At 38.9% G+C, this 22861-nt stretch overlaps 1 protein-coding gene across 1 annotated transcript in view; it reads right to left on the bottom strand.

The window, feature by feature from the left end:
* The window catches only part of LOC109398036 (uncharacterized), a 54771-nt gene continuing 31910 nt past the window's right edge, over positions 1-22861 (bottom strand). Inside the window, exons 2-5 of the mRNA XM_062855884.1 lie at positions 16284-16393; positions 15193-16201; positions 1927-2070; positions 1-1863 (exon numbers count right to left, since the gene is read on the bottom strand). Of these exons, the coding sequence (XP_062711868.1) occupies positions 1515-1863; positions 1927-2070; positions 15193-16201; positions 16284-16393 (1612 nt within the window). The 3' untranslated portion in view covers positions 1-1514. The remainder of the gene's footprint in view (positions 1864-1926; positions 2071-15192; positions 16202-16283; positions 16394-22861) is intronic.

The following is a 22861-nucleotide window of genomic DNA, read 5'->3' as shown; positions in this document are numbered from 1 at the left end:
CACTCGGAGTAATACTCATATGTATTTCTAGTTTTAAATATACAGTTCAGATAATTATTAATGGTACAATAATCCATACGACTGAATGTAAAGGTTACACAAGTAGAAAATATCATCGAATAAATATTCTTCCAAAGAATAGACGTAATCGCGCTCATAAAACCAATCAATGGTACAAGCAGTGTGTGGCGGTTGGGTCGACATCTACCACTTAATTTCTTACAACAATGCTATAAGTACGTGCAGCTCTTGCGACACTGCGGGTGTCATTCTTAGTTCCTACTATACATGTTAGTAACAATGTTTTGCCTTCTTTCTCTTGGCTGCTGTCATGGCTCGAATCTACAATGTAATATTCATATACGCGTTTATACAGAATCCGTTTATAAGGGTTTATGGCCTGCGCTATTGCTTACTATCTGCTTGCACCGAAATCTTATTAGCTTTGCTCTACACTCACTGGCACTGTAGCTGTATCCTTCCGGTGTGTCATAAATTTTACAACGTTTCTATAATTTTATTTCTCAGAAAAATCTCCATACTTTCGCCCTTACTTCAGTTTGGTGTCACAAGTGGCTGCCGCCGCATCCCTAATTTATTAACGCAATACAACTTTTATTTCACTTTCTCCTGGACACCCCCTCCCCAGCGCCCAGGAAGCTTCGTATTCGTACGGGGAAATAAATCTCACACGAGTGACTGCATGTCTTTATTCCTAGCAACTAGACTGCCGTTTTTTCTCTGTTTTGGTTCCAGCATAAAACAAAAATTTAACTGCCAATAAACGCCTTCCATGAGTGTTAGGGTGCGACTTGTTTTTCATCGCCAGAAAAAAAAAAGATCATATGCAACAGATTTGTGTGACTTTTGTAGTTTTGGCCATTTTTTGTATGAAGTACGGTCACTGTGGACTTCAACTAACTATGTTACTGGCCTGTATGGGCCATAATTATTCCAATAATGCACGACTAGAGTTTTGATTGGATCCAACACATGAAGGAGATGAATTATCAAAATGGATATTGAATTAAAAAAAAAAACATACAAAACATAAGAATTTTGAGATCAACAAGCACATTACACTTAAAAATTAAAGCATAAAGTTTTTGGTTTACTAGATTTCTCTCAAAAAATTACTTTATAAAGCTGTTGGCCAATTCTATTTTTGCTAAAAACTACGAGATTTTTTTTCAAGTGTGATTTGAATCCTGTTGATAAGAACAAATTTTTATTTAGATAAAACAAAAAAGTCGCACCCTAATCAACATGACGCGTCTATGTGTGATTGCATACGTGCGTGGTGTGTGAGAAGAAATGGGAAAGCTACATAAATCACAGCGGGCTTCCTCCTGTTTCAGGCTGAAGTACCCCGAGCCCCCATCGCCGGTTGGTGGATCAGCAGCTTTGATCCTGTGCCAAATCAATTAGGGACGATTTATATGCGCACTTCTTCCTACAATGATTTTACATTGCTGCTTCCGCGGCTGCTGCTGCTACTGCAGTTAGTCGCAAATCTACTTGTTATCCCTCTTGAGCCGGTTGTTCCGCCTTTCGATCAGCTGCTGCTGCTTGTGCAGACCACCACCGGATTTGAGCATGTTGATGCTACTGTTGCCACGCGGTGGCTGATACTGCTGCTTTTTGATGACCGAAACGTTTCGAAGTCGATGCTGCTGGGTAACGATCGGAGTTACCACACTACTGGAATCGCTTTCCCGACAGTAGGGATGGGTCTTTATCCGGGCCGAGCGATATGGAAGGCTTCGGCCGTTTCCCAGGCTGGCCGTCACGAAGATCAGATAGTAGTGGGCCGGTGCGAGGTTGCTGATGGACATCGATCTGGGCATGAGGTCGGTGGGGTTTCTGGGAAAAATAAAATAAAAGTCTATAAAATCGAGTGATTGAACTATTTTACCATTCAATTACATCTGATCCGAGTAGATACAATGCGTCTGCTGTAGCTGAGAGTTCTGGTAGATGTCACGGCTTTCCAGCTCACAGTAGGATGGCATCTTGATGTTGCTGTAGTACTGATGTTTAGTGTGCTGTTTGAAAACATAGGTGCAGTACCTGCAAACGAAAAAAATGCTGAGTTCTGATGATTTTGCCCTCCTTATTAGAGTCAATGTTTATTAATAACAATTTAAAAGAATGATAAAAAAATGTATGTGATTTCAACTTGCATCAATGAGGATAATTCCATAGACATACACATATGTCTATGAAATTATCCTATAACATGAATCTTACTGCATAACGTAGCTTCTAATAGAAAGTGCTTGTAAATTTACGGCTGCACTGGTAAATGTAACTAGAGAATCGCGCCACTTGGGCGGTGGCTTCTATATTCGTCTGTTTTCCACTATAACTCAGTCAAATTTGAACCAATTGACACAACTTTTTGAATGTGGTGAGATAGGTATAGTATCTACCCGTGTACAGCATTTCAAGACAATTGGTTCAAAATTGACTGAGTTATAGTGGAAAACAGACGAATATAGAAGCCATCGCCCAAGTGGCGCGATACCCTAGTAGATATTTATTTTCTATTGTTTTGCCTTTCTCGTACAACAAGGTGTACTGAAAGGCTACGTGTTCATTCAAAAAACGAATTTTTGGTAGCAGGCTCGGAGGGTCGCATATACCAATAAACTCAGTTCGACGAATTGAGATGTTGTATGTATGTGTGTGTATGTATGTGTGTATGTGTGTGTACAAAAAAGGTCACTCACTTTACAGGCACTTCTCATTGGCCGATGTAGCTCGAATGTCAATGTTCGGCTTTTCTAACAGTGATAAATGAGAATATATTTTTTAAATGTACAGGGGATGGCCAGAATGTTTGGGATAGGCAACTTTTTTTCTCCCACAAAAAAATTGAACATGCTGTAACTTTTTATAGAGTGCATAAAAAAATCTCAAATTTTGACTGTTTGTCAACCTATTATATGTGCATCATTGGTACAAATTTGGGCTCGATTGATTAATTTTTCGCGAAGTTGGAACCGTTTGGGTAAAACACTATTATTTAGACATCTAATTTTTGAACTGTCATATCTCGTAAACCAGTGCACCAAATTGAATGATTTTTATAAGGTTTACCAACAATATATTGATACTTAATACGATGTTATAAAATGTAATATTTTCTCACGGCGAATTAAGTTATACCGGATTGAAATTTCCTTCAATCTAAATAGGCTCTAATATATCGGATTGAAGATAACTTGAGAACAGAAGTGGAAAATCTTTGAATATCAACACTAAAATTTATTGACATTGATGTAAAAAAATTACATTTTTTTGAGAAAAATCTAAAAAGTGTCAATCCATGATAACTTTTTTCAACGTTTAAAAAGTACCTATGTTTTAATAGTTTGTGAAGCATTTACATATTGTTAGTGTACGTTCAAAATTTTATTCAATTCGGTTCACTGGTTTCCGAGATATGACACCTAAAAAATGAGTTGTTTGAAAAATAGTGTTTTACCCGAACGATTCTAACTTTGCGAAATATTAATCAATCGAGCCCAAATTTGTACCAATGATGCACACATAATAGGTTGACAAACAGTCAAAATTTGAGATTTTTTGATGCGCACTATGAAAAGTTATAGCTTGTTGAACTTTTTTTGTGAGAGAAAAAAAAGTTGCCTATCCCAAACATTTTGGCCATCCCCTGTATAAAAAGAAACTTTATTCGACAAGCATTGACTCCATTAGTTTTAGTTTAACAAAACATTTGTTTGCTTCTTATTAAACTGATGTATCAATAAGCATATGTGCCTGTACAATGTGCTTTCACTTGTCGAATAAACGCTTTCAGTCCGTTATATTTATTTCGATTTGCAACATTGTTCGGATAATTATCCCATTATCATGGCTAAAACTGCTTAGACAACCAAATTATCGAAGAACCAACATTTTAAACAAATCACACAGAAGAAAATAGAATAGAATTATGTAGCATTTATATCTTTGGTCGTTGGCTGACAGGGAAGGAGGTGTTTGCTTCGGCAAACCTTAGCGTCTGTTCACCAGGATGAGCGGCTCACAACAGCGTCTGATCCCCATGTTAGAAGCCTGTTTTAATGAGATTTGTTGTGTTAAAGTAGCATAGATGTATCTTATCTTGTTGATTCACAACATTCTCATTTTTGAAGGTACTTGTATCTCTATTGAGGTACATTTTGTAGAAAATTTACGTTTTATGATGTTTATCTTTAATATAACGATCATTTTCAAGGAAATCAGTTCAAGTTGAGCTTACTTTCAAATTTCTTACCATATCATCACTAAAATTGTATTGTTTTAGCCTTAGTATATCCATTTGGTACAATACTTGGGATGAAAACTCAAAATCTAACGTTATGAACTCTGTTTAGCTACCGTAGAATGAAAAACGTTTCGAAAATTTTTCTTGCGTGCCGGAGCAAACGGATTTCAGAAAACAGAAATGTACTGCTAGGCTTATAAAAACAAATAGAAATAACGTTATTATAAACCGTATGCTTTATTTAATCAGTATTATGTAGCCCTTCAATACATGCATTGACTTTGAAAATATGGATCACAGATACGGAATAAAATAATATTTTCTAAATTTGTATTTTGTATGAGAACTTATTGGACACGGTGTATGTGATTTCAGCTTACATCAATAAAGATAATTTCATAGACATATGCATATGTCTTTGAAATTATGCTACACAGAAAAAAATATTCATGAAAAAATCAGAGAGAAATCATGCACATTAGAGTGGGTCACCGTTTATATGGAAAAATGAAAAATTTAATGGTATCCTATCAGATCAAAGCTTTTTGATCCCATTTCAGGACCTAAATAAGTGTGCAAAATTTGGGCACGATCGGTTATGCCTACGTTATGCGCATCGCGTTTGAAGTTTGTATGGGGTTTTACATGGGAAAACACACTTTTTTGCATTTCTCCCATAACAAGCTCGATTTTTTCTGACACCGTGTAACCGATGAAGTGAAAACATAGCCTAGGGTGTCCTGAAAAACTTTGTCGAAGACCGCGAAGTGATCTGATGCTTATGAAAAAAGTTATAGCGTTGGCTATGCTTGGCGAAAGAGCTTGATTTTGTTGCTATTGTTATTCCTTTACATGTTGAAACATAAACACATAGATGCGGTTCGTTGGTTATAACTATTTTCACAAGCGTCGGATCGCTTTGCGGTCTTCAACAAAGTTTTTCAGAACATCCTAGGCTATCATTTAACAGTATCGGTTAAAAAGTTTCAGACAAACTTTTTCAACTTATGACTAAAATGCAAAAAAAGTATGTTTTCCCATACAAAATCCCATACAAATTTCAATTGCAATGCGCAAAGTGTAGACGCAACCGATCGTGCTCAAATTTTGCACAGATACTCAGGACCCGAAACGGAACCAAAAAAGCTTTGATCTGAGAAAACGGTTCAGGTGACCCACACTAATGCACATTTTGAGTGTAGAATTAGCAACTAGTTAAAATACACAAAAATAAAAATTAAAAAAAAACTAATGCACATAAAGGGAATGCTAGAGTTAGTGCATATTTCCATGAGTTATCATGTAAAATTAAGTTACGTTCGTGTAAATTTCCGCTAATAGTCGCGTAACCGGTTGGTGTCCATGATGGCTTATGCGATGGTTGGCGTAAATTTACACGATGATAATGTAATTTTACATTATATTTCATGTTAAAGTGCACTAACTCTAGCATTCCCTTTATGTGCATGATTTCTCTTATAATTACATATTTTTTTCTGTGTTTAACATGAATCTAACTGCATAACGTACACTCCCGTGCAAAAGTTTGGGGTCACCCCCTCAAAAACATGGAAATGTTTTTCAGTCATATCTCTGTCATCTTTCATTTAATTCAGTCGTTCGCAAACTCTATCGAATGATAAAGAGTTAGATTTGAATCGTAGGTACTTTGCACAAATTTTGAATGAACTTTTTAATATAAAAAGTTTACCTAAACTTACATGTTTCTCCTAAATCTGTACGAAAAATTGTTTTCCGTGTAATTCAGAATTGGGTCGACCAAATTTTAAAATTAAAGTTGCATTAGAACCCTATTTATATCTTCTTAGAGAGCCATTTATTAGATTTTAGTGGAAAAACTCATATCATAATTTAAATTATCGACTTAGTTTTACAAGTCACCGTGCAAAAGTTTGGGGTCACCTTCCAAATGAAGTCTGAGTCGGATTTTTGTTCAAATCGTCATTTTTTTTGGTGCAACTTCAATGCTTTCTTTAAAGGTTGAATGGCAAGCCACAGAAATGGTTACGAAATGTTCATAAACTAAGTTCTAGACTAAGTTTAGGTAGAAAATGGTTTATAAAATCCATACTAAAACAGCTAAGTTCGTTATATAAAGTGCGAAAGAGGATATAAGTGAGATAAAAATGACTAATTCTTGAATTCTACCCCATATAACTGTAAAAAATGACGATTTGAATAAAAATCCGACTCAGACTTCATTTGAAAGGTGACCCCAAACTTTTGCACGGTGACTTGTAAACCTAAGTCGATAATTTAAATTATGTTATGAATTTTTCCGCTAAAATCTAATGAATGGCTCTCAAAGAGGATAGAAATAGGGTTCTAATGCAGCCCTAATTTTAAAATTTGGTCAACCCAATTTTGAATTATACGGAAAACAATTTTTTGTACAGATTAAGGAAAAACATGTAAGTTTAGCAGGCCCGGATTAAGGATTGGGGGGCCCGGGGCCCGAGGGGATGTGGAGGCCCCTCGGAGAGATGACCAAAAATGTTTTTCCTTATTTTCAGTACAGTACTTGAGTAATATGAAAAATAAAGCTAGTGTTAGCAACCAAAAAAGGTTTTTGTGGGGGCCCCTAAAATGTGGGGGCCCGGGGCCCGGCCCCCCCCGGCCCCCCCTTAGATCCGGCCTTGAAGTTTAGGTAAACTTTTTATACTAAAAATTTAATATGAAATTTGTGAAAAGTACCTACGAATCAAATCCAACTCTTTGTCTTTCGATAGAGTCTAAGAACGAGTGGATTAAATGAAAGATGACTGAAATATGACCGAAAAACATTTTCATGTTTTTAAGGGGGTGACCCCAAACTTTTGCACGGGAGTGTAGCTTCTAATAGAAAGTGCTTGTAAATTTACGGCTTCTCTGGTAAATGTAATTAGTAGATATTTATTTTCTATTGTTTTGTCTTTCTCGTACACCAAGGTGTACTGAAAGGCTACACAGATCGAAAAAAGAGTGTAAAATTCTGTGACATATGATGCACATAATTGGAGCGTGGAATATCACAGAAGTTTACATGACATATCATGTAAAAGTCATGAAATATCATGTAAACTTCCAATTATATGTCATGTAATTCAACATGACTCTGAGTATTTACATGACATACACACAAATTTACATGATATATCATGTAAACCATCATAACAGTAAGTCTACATGACAAAAATGAAGTTTACATGACGTGTAAATCTCATTATTTTTATCTGTGTACGTGTTCACTCAAAAAACGAATTTTTGGTAGCAGGATCGGAGGGTCGAGTCACATATACCAATCAACTCAGTTCGACGAATTGAGATGTTGTATGTATGTGTGTATGTATGTGTACAAAAAAAGGTCACTCACTTTACAGGCACTTCCCATTGGCCGATGTAGCACTAATGTCAATGTTCGGCTTTCCTCACCGATAATAACAGTGATAAATAAAAATATTTTATAAATGTACAAAAAGAAACTTTATTCGACAAGCATTGACTCCTTTAGTTTTAGTTTAACAAAACATTTGTTTGTTTCTTATTAAACTGATGTATCGATAAGCATATGTGCCTGTACAATGTGCTTTCACTTGTCGAATAAACGCTTTCAGTCCGTCATATTTATTTCGATTTGCAACATTGTTCGGATAATTATCCCATTATCATGGCTAAAACTGTTTCGACAACCAAGTTATCGAAGAACCAACATTGAGTAGAAACATTGGCAAAAAATGAAAAAAATCGGTACATCCTGTTGTTGTTCTTTATGCGGTTATGTTATTTTGAACAGTGCGATGTTTATGTTATGTGATTTGCTTTAATATTGTAAGTGTAAAGTTGAAAAAATGTGTGCAGTGCATATGTGGTCAAATGATGACTAATTATGCGCGCGTTAAGGTGCAGCGAGGAGAATCGGATGAAGCTGAACCGGCAGCCCATATCATATTTGGTGAGATTGTTCTGATTACTATTGATGCTACTATGATTCACTAAATACGCGCCAGTTTTGAAGACATTTTCTTTAAAACAGGAAGTGTGTTTGTATTATCATTATCCATTTGATAACGGTAGTGCACACATGCGGGGCTTATTGTAAGTGAAAGTGACTTCTGAATGGAGTGTCTCTCCAACCATTCTGAAATGGGTCACCGGATCTGCAATAGAGCTATCACTGTCTAACTCCCGGACTAAAGCAATTTGCAACGACATTATAACGGTGTTGCAGGCTGCTTTCTTCCATAATATCACTGCCGGACAGTGGGTGTTAGATGGAGTACACACACACACACACACACACAAAAAAACTGTCTTCGACAAACTTGTTCAAAATTGATAGGTCTCCAACTTTTCCGAAGAATGTATATGGTTATTCCTGCAAATAAAAAAGTTTGGTTTCGAATTTCTGTGAAAATATGGACCACCCTAATTTTCATGTACATTGGAAAGAGGGCCTTATTATAAGCAACAACTTTGTAGAAGACCATATTTGTCTACAAAATCATTTGAAGGCGCTGCATGCATCTTTCCTCGTAAATCTGGTTCGTGGACCACTGTGCATTCACAAGAATGGCGACCATTTGGAATGTAAGAACTTCAGAGCGATCACCATTTTGAATGCCGCCTACAAAGTGCTACACAGATCGAAAAAAGAGTGTAAAATTCTGTGACATATGATGCACATGATTGGAGCGTGGGATATCGCAGAAGTTTACATGACATATCATGTAAAAGTCATAAAATATCATGTAAACTTCCATTATATGTCATGTAATTCAGCATGACTCTGTGTGTTTACATGACATATAACACAAATTTACATGATATATCATGTAAACCATCATAACATTAAGTTTACATGACTAAACTGAAGTTTACATGCCGTGTAAATCTCATTATTTTTATCTGTGTATCCCAGATCATCTTCCGTCGTCTTTCCCCTAAAGTAAATGAGTTCGTGGGAAGTTACCAAGCCGGTTTCATTGACGGCCGGTCGACAACGGACCAGATCTTCACCGTACGGCAAATCCTCCAGAAATGCCGTGAATACCAGGTCCCAACGCATCACCTGTTCATCGACTTCAAAGCGGCATACGACAGTATCGACCGCACAGAGCTATGGAAAATTATGGACGAGAACAGCTTTCCCGGGAAGCTGACTAGACTGATAAGAGCAACGATGGACGGTGTGCAGAACAGCGTAAGGGTTTCGGGTGAACTATTCAGTTCATTTGAATCTCGACGGGGACTACGACAAGGTGATGGACTTTCCTGCCTACTATTCAACATCGCCCTGGAAGGTGTTATGCGACGAGCCGGGCTCAACAGCCGGGGTACGATCTTCACGAAATCCAGCCAATTTGTCTGTTTTGCGGATGACATGGATCTCTCTCTCTCTCTTCTTGGCGTAACGTCCTCATTGGGACAAAGCCTGCTTCTCAGCTTTAGTGTTCTATGAGCACTTCCACAGTTATTAACTGAGAGCTTCCTCTGCCAATGACCATTTTGCATGCGTATATCGTGTGGCAGGCACGAAGATACTCTATGCCCAAGGAAGTCAAGGAAATTTCCTTTACGAAAAGATCCTGGACCGACCGGGAATCGAACCCGTCACCCTCAGCATGGTCAAGCTGAATACCCGTGCGTTTACCGCCTCGGCTATATGGGATGACATGGATATTATTGCTAGAACATTTGGAACGGTGGCAGAACAGTACACCCGCCTGAAACGTGAAGCAGCAAAGGTCGGACTGGTGGTGAATGCGGCTAAGACAAAGTACATGCTGGTAGGTGGGACTGAGCGAGACAGGACAAGCCTTGGCAGCAATGTTACGATAGACGGGGATACTTTCGAGGTGGTAGAAGAATTCGTCTACCTCGGTTCTTTGCTAACGGCTGACAATAACGTGAGCCGTGAAATACGAAGGCGCATCATCAGTGGAAGTCGTGCCTACTCTGGGCTCCAGAAGAAACTGCGGTCAAAAAAATTCACCCCCGCACCAAATGTACCATGTACAAGACGTTAATAAGACCGGTGGTTCTCTACGGACACGAGACATGGACGATGCTCGAGGAGGACCTGCAAGCACTCGGAGTTTTCGAGCGACGGGTACTAAGGACGATCTTCGGCGGCGTACAGGAGAACGGTGTGTGGCGAAGAAGGATGAACCACGAGCTCGCTGCACTTTACGGCGAACCCAGCATCCATAAAGTGGCCAAAGCCGGAAGGATACGATGGGTAGGGCATGTTGCAAGAATGCCGGACAACAACCCTGCAAAGCTGCTAACCATCCGGTTGGTACAAGAAGGCGTGGGGCGCAGAGAGCACGATGGGCGGACCAGGTGGAGCGTGATCTGGCGAGTGTTGGGCGTGACCGACGTTGGAGAGCTGCAGCTGCAAATCGAGTATTATGGCGGCAAATTGTTGATTCAGTATTATCATGAATTTGATGTTAACTAAATAAATGAAATGAATGACTGCTGAAGAAATCCCCGGAAAATTTTTAGTCAACTTCTTAGAGGAATTTCAAGAGAAATTTCTGGAGAAATTCTTACATACAATTGAAAGGTAAAATTCTTAAAGGAATCTTAGGATAAGATTTTAAAAAATCGTTGGAGAAAACCCGTGAGGTATTCCCGAGGCAATTTCTGATCGAGTCTCTGGACATTTTTTTTTCGAATGAGTGTAATCAGTTTCGTACCTTTTAATTCCGCCATATGTTGCTTATCCTTTGACAGATACGCGTATTTCGACTACCACTTGTTATCTTCCAGTGAATAACTGACACTGACACTCATTCGAAGAGCGTATTCTGCTTAGAGGGTTCGAAAAGTCGGTACAAGACTCTTGACATTTGTTTTTTTTGTAAGAATTCCTAAAGGACTTTCTAAAGGAACACCCTCAAAACATCCCTGAAAAAAATCCTAGAAGTATCTCTTGACGAGCTCTTGAAAAATCAATGAATAAATTCTTGAACGTTTCTTGGCGAAAAAAAACAAGACTCAGGATATATAACTGGAAGAATCAAAGAACGACTCACTGTAGGTATTTAAAAAAATCTTCAGGTAATCCAGAAGAAATTCTTGGGTGCATCCCTGGAAAATATTTCTGATTCCCTGGAAATGGAATACCCGAAATAAATTTTGATGAGATCCCGAGAGGAATTTCTGGAGGATTCACTAGAGGAATTCCTGGAGCAATCCCTGGAAGAATTCCCGGTGCAATTATTGGGGGGATTCCGGGATGAATCCCTGGAGGATTTCCTGGAAGAATCCCTGAAAGAATCCCTGGAGGAATTCCCGAAGAAATTTCCTGAGGAATTGATGAAAGTATAACTGATGAAATTCCTGGAGAAATTCATGGAGATATCGCTGAAGACATTCCTGGATGAACTCCTGGAGGAATGCCTGCAGGTGTTCAGGAAGGAATCCGTGGAGAAATTTCTAAAAAAAATCTCTTGATGAACTTTTGGAGGAGTTCATAGAGAAATTTGAGTAGGAATTTTTAGAGGAATTTATGGAGGATATCCCGGAGAAATCCCTGAAAGATTTCCTGAAGCAACTCCTGGAGGAATCTGTGGATGAAATCCTGGAGGAATGCTAAGAGGAACTTTTGGACAAACTCCTGGCGAAATCCTAGGAGACATTCCTTGAGTAGACCATGGAGGAATCCCTGGAGAAATTCCGTGGAAGAATTTTTAAACGAATACCTGGAGGGTTTCCTGGATAAATTCCTGGACCAAACTCTGGAAGAACTCTTGTAGGTATCCCTGGATGAATTCCTGGAGGAATTTCTGCAAAAATGCCTGGAGTAATATTTTGAGGAATGACTGGAGGGACTTCTGAAAGAAAGCATGGAACAATTCCTGGGGAAATACATGGAGTAGTTTCTAGAGAAATCTATTGAAAAATTCCTAGAGATATTTCTAGAAGAATTCTGGAGGAATCCTTGAAGCCATTTCTGGAGGTATCTCTGAGGCATTTCCAGAATTACCTGAAGGAATTCCTGGATGATTGCTTGGAAAAATGCCTAGAAGAATTCCTGAAGGAATGCACATAGCAACTCCTGAAGTCTGGGAGTGAGACTTTCTAGGATTTAGAAGAAGAAGAAGCCCCAGATGGAATCCTGAAAGCAATCTCAAAAGGAATTCCTAAGGGAATCCCTAAATAGTTCCTGGAGAAAGTCTTGGAATAACTCCTGGAGGAATTCCATAAAGAATTAAGGGAAAAATTCCTGAAGGAATCCAAAGAAGAGTTCCCGAAGAAGTCCTTGCAGGATTTTATAAAATAATCTGGAATTGTTCATGGAAGAATCACAGAACCATTTCCCGAGTGAATTCCTGGAGAAATTCTTGGAAAAAAACCTGGTGAAATTCTGAAGAAACCCCATGAGAAATCCCGGAAGCAATTCCATGAGAAATTCTTTAGGAAATCCCATTAGAGCTTTCCTAACAAATTCCTAGAAGAATTTCTGCAGGGATCCCTGGAAACAAAATTTGAAGGCATCCATGTTCTGAACGAATTATTGCAGGAATCCTTGGATGGATTCCTAAGGGAGTTTTTGTACAATTTTTTTTAAAGAAATTCCTAGATTTATGTTTGAATAATCTCTGGTGAAATTTTCTAAAAGAATTCTAAAGAATTCTAAAAGAAATTCCTGCAGAAATACTTTGAATAATTCCAGGTGGAATTATTGGTGCAATCTCCTGAGGAATTTTATGGAATATATAGAGAATCCCCTGAAGAAATCTGTAAATGAATACATGCAGAAATACCTAAAAGGGTCAGGTGAAATTTCTTTGGGAATTCTTCGAGAAAATCCCGAAAAACTGGAATAATCACACTTGAAACACTGCACAATGGGAAACATAGGTATAAAACGCGAATAAATTCAATATCTCTGCTCGGAGTGGATGGATTTGAATGAATCTTTGACATAAGCTGCAAAAATCTGTATAGTTTCAAATAAGGAGGGTGTCATTCACCGCACGATGCTGGAAATCAGTGTTTCGGGCCCGTTTTACCCCACTCTCTCTTTTTCACCTTTTTGAAAAAACCCTGGAGTGCAAGATAAAATATTTACTTAATTCGTGCTTGTGTAAAAACTTCCGTAGTATCAAATGGAGCTGATTTGGCTTACCACACGTCCTTAAAAATTGAAATATCTTCAAAAGAACCCCGATATCCTCTTTAAACTTAAAGTGGAACACAATTTATAAGAGCAGGATCAATCTAATGTCAAATTGCCGATACTACGGCAGTTTTCACACAAATACGAGTTAAATAAGTCATTTATTTTGTACGCCAGTCAGGAATTGATGAGGATTTTCTCAAAAAGGTGTGAGAGAGAGCACACGGGGTAAAATTAGCTCAATACACTTATTTCAAGCATCGTGCTGCGATGAAGCTATAGAGATTTTTGCAGTTTGTGTCAAAAATTCATTCAAATCCGTCCACTCCGAGCAGAGATATTGAATTCGCGTTTAATACCTATTGTTTTCCACTGTGCACTGGAACAATCACACCTCTTAGGCACCCTACCTAGACTGGGTCAACAAAGTCGATTTTTCGGAACAAAGCTTTTTCGATTCCTTTTAGCATCCAATGCAACTATGCAAAATTTGGGAGCGATTGGTTGCTTCCCCGTATTCCGCATTGCGATTGAAATTTGTATGAAATTTAATATGGGAAAACGTACTTTTTTGAATTTTTCTCATAAATTTAAATTTTTCTTCTAAAACTATCTAACAAATGACGTTGAAATATAGTCTAGGATATGCCGAAAAACTTTGCCGAAGACCGCAAAGTGATCCGACACTTGTGAAAAAAGTTATAACGTACAGATTGCACGGTGGTGCTTAACATTTAACATGTAAAGGAATAACATCAATAATAAAATCTCAATTTTTGGCCTAAGTTACCTGGCGAATAACTTTTTTCACAAGTGTCGGTTCACTTTGCGGTCTTCGACAAAGTTTTTCGGCATATCCTAGGCTATACTGTAACGTCATTAGTTACATGGTCTAAGACAAAACAATTCAAGTTATGAGTACAGTGCAAAAAAGTACGTTTTCCCATACTAACTTCCATACAAATTTCAATCGCAATGCGGAATACGGGGACGCAACCAATCGCTCCTAAATTTTGCACAGTTGTTTTGGACGCTAATATAGATTTAAAAAGCTTTGTTCCGGGTTGATACGATCAAATTTGAAGTTTCTCTATACAACGTTGACCCACTCTACCCTACACACTACTCAAACCGTTTGACCAACATTGCCACCACCCCCAGATTGATCGAACCAGTTTATGTTTTTGCAACCGTACGACGAACTGCCAAATCTTGTTGCACCAACATGTCAGTGAGGTTGCACCAACATCTTCTTCCATTTGAAATCGCACTATGTTTGTGCAACAACAGTACACACGCTACGATCGGTTCGTCAAACATTGGCTCCGCCCACCGTTGGTCTGAGTAAAATCAAACTGGTATGATTTTTGCCAACCAAACCATCAACCGTCAAAACGGTTTGACGAACTGTCAAATCGGTTCGTCAAACAGCATCACACACGGACAAACACAGCACCAACTTGACCGCCAACCTGGGGGCGGAGTCAATGTTGGTCAAACCGTTTGAGTAGTGTGTAGGGTGCCTTAAACATAGCCCAGGACGAGTTCCCGGAAGAATGTCTGGTGAATTCCTTAGAGGAAATCTTAAAGGAATCTCTGGAGGACTCCATGATGGAATCACTGAAGGAAGCCGTGGGAAGATTTCTGGAGCATTTCGTTGATGCATCCTTGCAGAAGTATCTGTAACAACTTCTGAAAGAAACGTGGGAGGAATTGCTGAAGGAACCCCTGAAGAAATTCCTGAAGAAATGCCTATAATCTACAAACTGCAAGGACCAACTCCTACCTTATTTTCCGTTTATCCGGTGAACTATACCAAACGATCGTTGTTGATTGACAGCTCCTCAGTTGAGTCAATTCCGCTACCGTTGTATTGACCGGCAGCTGTGGCAGGCTAGCGAACTCGTCCTTGGTCGTCACGGCAATCTGTACCCGATTGGTTCGGTAGTGTTCATCGGCTTCCGAGATCTGAATAAGGTATCGCTCGCCCGGAATAACCGGACCAACGCTGATTACCCGTGGATAGTAGATATCTAGGATTGGCCTCATCAGCAGTCGCTTCTTTCGATACAGTTCCAGATTAACTGTGCCGCTGCAGGGTGTTACCAATAGCTTGAGGGTGGTATTGCTGGGCGATCTCTTAGGGACTTTGAAACTGAACAGCGTTAACCCGCCCAGCGTAGATATCTTCCCTACAAACAGTTTCCCTTCGAACAGCTGCGTTGGACGGGTTCGATTCACGTGGAAGGTGCTAGAACCCATCAAGTACGATAGATTGTTCTTTTGAGTATGCACGGCGAAGACGTCCAGGAAGTATGTAGCGTTGGCTTTCAACCCTCTTAGAATCTGCTTAGTACGACCGCCAGTACAGGCAATTGTCGTTAGTGCATCCACCGGAATTTTCTTCTCTTCTTCGACCGATATCCGCTGCAGAGTTTCCGTCATTGAAACTCCGCACCTGGAGCCGTACTGTGAATTACCCAACGCTTGGCAAAGCGTGAGCTGCGGGTGGTCTCTGCTGATTGCCAGGCAGTAATGCATTGCGTGGATGTCGAATTTGCTCTTATCCCACTTGACTAGATATTGATGCCGGCGCGGGTGCTGGTGGACTTTGATGGGCGAGACCGTAGTTCGGTTCAGCAGTGGCCAAAGGTCAACCAGACTTCGTGTATTGTAGGAAACGTCCAATGTACAGTAGCTGTCGGTGAATTCCACCCAAACGTGATAGGTGCCTCGTGATGCGCAGGGTACGATGTAGTACGATTTGTTCAGTGCGTTGTTGCTTGCGAGGATGTCTGTGGGTGGGATAGCAAAATTGCAAAAATGGTGAGGATGCATAAAATAAGTCATTGACGAGAGCAATGAAAGAAATGTTACCCGTTCCGTTCTGAACGACCGTCCATCGGATTTTTTCGGCAATGCTGGGCGTGCAGGATGGAGCTATGATGATGGCAAGTGGGTTCGTTTCCTCAAGATGTATCACATATCTGAAAGGGTACAGAAAGTTCGAACGCGGAAGGGAGAACAATCAGTATGTATATCTAATTTATACAGTTTTAATTACGGTGATTTGTCATCTTTATGGTTTTCGGGGGTATTTCGGCGATGGTCCGTCGTCTGATCGGGTTTGGTCTGGCATGTGCGAGGAAAAGTGCAGACGATTTATCATCGCAGGGCGCAATTGTCGTAAAGACGGTTTTTATTTGTTTTTCTCCTTCCTTGAAAGGGTACACCAGCTAAACCAGCGAGCTGCGTCGGGAGCGCAGTAATATGGATATGGGGAATAAAATTTCCGTCTGATTTGGCCGATTGAGTGGGGTGGTGTGTAAGGGCCCATATAGCCGAGGCGGTAAACGCACGGGTATTCAGCATGACCATGCTGAGGGTGACGGGTTCGATTCCCGGTCGGTCCAGGATCTTTTCGTAAAGGAAATTTCCTTGACTTCCTTGGGCATAGAGTATCTTCGTGCCTGCCACACGATATACGCATGCAAAATGGTCATTGGCAGAGGAAGCTCTCAGTTAATAACTGTGGAAGTGCTCATAGAACACTAAGCTGAGAAGCAGGCTTTGTCCCAATGAGGAAGTTACGCCAAAAAGAGAAAGAGAGAGTGGGGTGGTGTTTGAAGAAAACCACATCTTTCAAGGATCTTTCATGCCAAATGGTAACCCAGACCTTGAGTGGATGGGGAAATTTATTGGGTTATTTAAAACAATTTATTTGGTAGACAGGCAGCTCAACAGACATACTGTACGTGCGAAACTATTCAAAGCATATTCAGTTTATGTTACTTTATAGTACTAGTCCCATGGCTGAGAGCTAAAACTGTTTGAGTAACTCTCGCTGAGAACGGCCCACTATTTACACCTTGTCTTTAAAAATGTTTAAGGTGGAGATTTTCTAAAAATCTTCTCCAAAAATGTAAGGAAAATTCATTTGGTTACTTAAATTGATGGACCCCCGTTTGTTAGAGCCACAACATTTTGTACGTATAAAAAAATTGTAGATGTCTTTTTTCCTATCAAAAGTTACCTGCAGTTTTGTAAATCATGTCACGTTTTCTCCATACATTACCGTGCACTAGCGTGGGTCATAGATTATGTAAAAGTATAGCCGAAGATGTCCTGAAAAACTTTGCCGAAGACCGCAAAGCGATCTGAGTCTTGTGACAAAAGTTATATCCTACTGATCGCCTGAGTGTGCTTATCTTTTAACATGTAATGGAATAACATCAATAATAAAATCTCAATTTTTGGCCTGACTTTCGAAGAGTGTATCTTTTACCACATGCATCGGATCGCTTTACGGTCTTCGACAAAGTTTTTCGACACATCCTGGGCTATACTTTAATTATTGGCGGTTATGGTATAGGACAATTTTGAGCAACTTTCAAGAAAAATGCGAAAAAGTATGATTTTCTATGTAAAATCCCATATGAACTTCAAACGCGATGCGCAAAATGTAGGCTAAACCAATAATACCCAAATTTTGCACAGTTAATCAGGATCTCAAAGGGCATCTTAAAAACTTTAATCTGATTGAATCTGATCAATTTTAAATTTTCCCATACAACGTTGACCCACCGTAGTGCGCATTGGCAACGACAGGCAATAGCATCATAGTTTACGCCTGCATGTATACACCATCTGCAGCAAAAAAATTGCAAAAAATCGGAGGTGCGTTTCGGTTTTTGACTATTTCTCAATGATGCCGGCATTGCTTTTAGAACTTTTTTGTGTTTTGAAAAGCTTAAACCTTCAGCTTTTCATTCGTGGGTTTAAATTGAAAATCGATGATTGCCAACATGGTGAAAAAAAGTTTTAGTATATTATTTCAAGATGGCGGCTGAATTCAATATGGTCGACTCAATATGGTAACTGCAAAAAGTAGCTCTATCTTTCCTCTTATTATGAAAATTTTATTTCGAGGTGGATTTTGGAGAAACATCCGAGTTGTAACGGTTTAAATGAGCCAAACATAGTTACCTTTAATGCTCAATTCTCAGTTGGGCTTGTAAAAAAAAACTCCCTGAGAAATTCCCAAAAAGATTGCCAGATAAATTTCCATCCAAATTACATAAGAAGTTTTCAAAGGAGTTGCTAAAAGAATTACTGCCAAATAAATTCCTGAAGAAAAAATTAAAGCTTTTCAAACAAATTGGTTAAATTCAATCCCAAAATAAATTGTGCGAAATATATACCAAACGAGTTCTCGATAAAAATTCCATACAAATTTCCGTAAGTATTCACAAAGAAATTTTCGAAGGAATTCTAAAAGAAAATGCAGAAGGAGTTCTCAAGAGAATTGCTGAAGAGTTTCCTAAGGAATTATCGAACAATTTTCTGGAGCTTGTCAGCGAAATTTTTCAAAGAATTGTTGGAGAAATTGTAGAAGGAATTTCTGACACAATTCCAAAATAAATTACCGAAGGAATTTCCAAGCAAATTCAGAAGAAATGCTGAAAGAATACAGCAGGTATTTTGTGATCAAATCCACAAAGGAAATCACTTAGAAAATTGCCAAACAGATTTCCAAAAAAGAAACAAATAAGTTCCCAAAGTAATAATCAAAGAGTATTTTTATTCTTAACCTAATTTACAGCTCTTTTGTCCACTAGGGCACTACGTGAGCGATTCCAATTGGCAGCCGCCCTTACACGTTGTGCGGCGCCTAAATATATTTTATTCTAATTCTATTGTATCAAACTGGTTGTTTATGTGTTGCTGTCACTTTCCTACCCTGGCCATGTTAGAATGATGAGCACGTGGCTGCTGTTCCTTTTCCAGTCTGATTGAGGGTCTATTATGAGTTTCCATTTCGCCGATATCCAATTATCCGGGTTCGTTAGAGCTATGAAAGCTCAGAAGAGGGTCAAGTGCCAGCCGTTCTCGGGGGGGAAGAGCAACTGTTAAAGTACCGAGGCTGGGAACGAACCCATGGCCATCCACTATGAAGCGAACGTGTGACCACTGCGCCACGAGCCCCGGCCTACCCAAGCAACACACATGTCATATAAGAGGAACGGCAGCGCAAGTTTTGGTTGTGTAGAAGTTAATTTGACGTAAATTTAGCATTGTGTTAGATTTACATCAAAATAACTTCTATACAACCAAAACTTGCACAACCATAACTCTTATATAACATGCGTGTTACTTGGGTATCCAAGAATTCTCGAAAAGATTTGCCAGAGAAATTTCCAAAGAAATTGCTAATGGAATTCCCAAAAAAAAATTCGAAGCATGTTACATCAGATTTGCCGGAGGTATTCCAATTCAGGCAGCTGCAGAAATTCCGTAAAAAAACTACTTATGAAATCTCTAAGAAATTGTTAGAATTCTCAAAGGAATTATAGAAGGGGATCATAGAAGAATTGCCGAAGGCTGTTTCAAATGAATTGCCAAAAAAATACCGAATAGCTTATATAAAGCTTATATAAAAATTACCGATAAAAATCCCGAAAAATGCCGAAGATATTTCCAAAGAAATTTCCCAGAGTGAATTATTGAAGACATTACCGAAGAAATTCTCTAAGGAAATGTCGGAAGAGTTGTTGGAGATATAAAAAAAAAACAAATACCAATAGACATAATTGTAAGAAATGCTTGAGAAACTACTAAAATAATCGGCGAAAAAGGCCAAAAAAAAAACCAAAGGATTTGCTGATAAAATTGAAAAGAGCCTAATTTATTTCTAAAGGAATAGCTGAAGAAGTTTGCAAAGTGGCTACCGATGAAATTTTCAAAGAATGTGCCGGAAGGTGTTTTGTAGCAAATTCCAAACGTATTACCGAAGAAATACTCAAAAAAATGTCCCAAGAATCCAAAGTAGTTGCTGAAGAAATTTTCCAATTCCTAAGGAATTACTGATGGATATTCAAAAGTAATCTAAAGTGACAAACGAATTACAAAATAATTTCTAAATAAATTGTTGGCAATATTCACTGAAGAGTTGCCGAAAGAATGTTCTACCTAAAATAGAAATCTATGTATTGTATTATACATGCAATTTCTCGATTATCCAGAGTCGAGTTTAGAAATCTACCGAAACACATATCTTTCAAACGGAATGTTTTACGAAGCTGAAACTTTGACTGATTACTAATAAAAGTTAATATTTAAGCTTTATACAGTATTCTATTCACCAAATATATGTTTGTGAAGCTTTGGGACGCGACTCGAGGCCAACCTGTACCATTTGAAAATGTGGTTTTTAAGAACCATACCCGAGCAGAGTAAAATAGCTCAATAATACCCAGGTAACCAATAAGCATTTGAATAAGCCGTATTTCATAGCAGTTCGACTGCTGAACTGCCCTATATTAACAATTCAAATGCTACTTAAAATCTGACAGCAGATTCGTAGCATTTCAAATGCACGGTATATTTTGGTCAACTGGCATCACAACTGCTACTTTATTGCCATGAAACTGCTAAGAGAGATGAGTGATGCTAAAACCACAACACATTTCCTCTTTCTAATTTACGTGCTACGGCTGCAGAAGTCATCATCATTCGCATGTCCAGTCAATCATAGTCAACAACGAATAAAATCAATGGGAAAGCATGCATTGGCATTTTAATTCCATGGTTGGTTTTCTATGATCGATTTTATTATCAGCACCTGCCGAGCACATAGCATAACGAACTCATGCCTTAAATAGATCACAAATCCAACGCGATTTATCTGATCATCTATAGCTTACCATGTAGCGCGGTTCAGCACCATCATCAACCCGAGGGTCGAGGGATCGAATCCCAATTTGGCCAGAAGCAGCATAAAAAAAAAGCAACAGCAGTCCAGGACGTGCCCCAAGCCTCAAAAGTTCCACAGCAGGGAGAGTGAGAAAAAAGAACAGAAAGGGAAGCCGTAAAATGGGCAGGGGAAATATTTTGTTTTTATTTTTGACAATCTGGGGGATAGGAGGGATAAGCATTTAATCAGCCGTGTATCGGGCCAAAACCTGCATTTAATTAGCACTAACGGCGCATATACGGCATATTAGCATTTAATGGCCTGCTGTGAAGGCGCATATAGTGCCGAATTAATGCCATTTTAACTGCTTATTGGTTACCTGGGTAGCATATTTTGATACGGAGATCAAAAAGTGATATTTGTTTGTTTGAGATAAGAGGTAAAAGTACTGAAAGTAATATCTCAATTTTACTCCTAAAACATTATCATCATAGCACATTTAGCTCTTGGTAAGATCTAACCAATAGCAGTGAGATATTTGATTGATCTTCAAATATCAAATTTTGCTATTGGTTAGATGGTTCAAGAACAAATTTTTGCTATTATTTTCAGTACTTTTACCTCTTATCTCAAACAAACCAATATCACATTTTGATCGTCAGTACCTGACTTCTGCTCGGGTACTCACAATTGCTCTGTAATAGTATTATACATTATTTTGTGAATAATTGACTACACGGTATTAGGCTTTCAAACTTCACATCACGGTGGATACCAAAACGATTTGACGCAGTCGCGCACATCTTTTGGCGATTGCGTTGAAATTTTCGGGTTAGTTCTTCCCGCAACACATTATATCATTGAACTCCCTGGGAGATATTGAAATCAAATTTAGCTGCTACTAGCTGCTATTCTGCAATTCCAATCAACTTGTCGGCGATAATTGAGATATTGCTACATAAAATCTCCAAATTGGCCATTAAAAACCTCTGAGCAAACATTTGGATGTCATGGCCACTTTCCTCGGTAGATCAATCATAGTGCAGTCTAAATCTGATCTTGGATCTCTTAGCGAAGCACGTTTTAACGAATTGGAATGCATTTTGTAAATAGTAACAGAAATCCTTAAACGCCTAAAAGTATGCAATGCCCTTATAATTTCATGCTGTTTGAAACTGTCGTGTTAAAACAACCTGTTCAGCATGTTTTGCATATTTTTCAGGCATCTACCCTACGAATAGGAGCAAGACATTATGAAATTAACGCAAAAATATTTTTGGCCACCTGTTTGTATGGAGCCGCCCCATAGTGCACGGGTCGTTCAAAGTGAAATTCACTGGAGTGTTTTCACCCGCGTGTAAATCTCTTTGCGTGTTCCGTGCGGCACTGCGGTGCGGTTTTTTGACAGTTCGAAATGACATTGAGGATATTTCAACATCCTTCTAGCTGATAAGATGAAAAGATTCGTAATTCATGATGTTTTTATGGTGTAAATCCAAAGAGCAGAATTTTCACGCACTGAAAGGACAAGCCTGCATGTAGGCACGGTTAGTACTATCCATGTGCGAAAAATTAGGTCGATTGGTTGACAGATTTAAAGCAAAAAATCGACTCGTGCAAAAAAAAAAAATCGGATGTACTCTGGAATCAGTCCGGTAGGGGCTCGTATGGGACGCTTGAAAGGTACTTAAAGCATTCAAAAGAAAACTGATCGGGCATGCTTGAGTATTTTTGGACAACATCCTGTTTTTTTTGCGGAACT

The sequence above is a fragment of the Aedes albopictus genome, chromosome 3 (genome assembly GCF_035046485.1).
Source record: "Aedes albopictus strain Foshan chromosome 3, AalbF5, whole genome shotgun sequence".
Taxonomy (NCBI): Eukaryota; Metazoa; Arthropoda; class Insecta; order Diptera; family Culicidae; genus Aedes; species Aedes albopictus.
The sequence above is the reverse complement of the archived record's forward strand: the minus strand, read 5'-3'. Positions and strand labels throughout refer to the sequence as shown.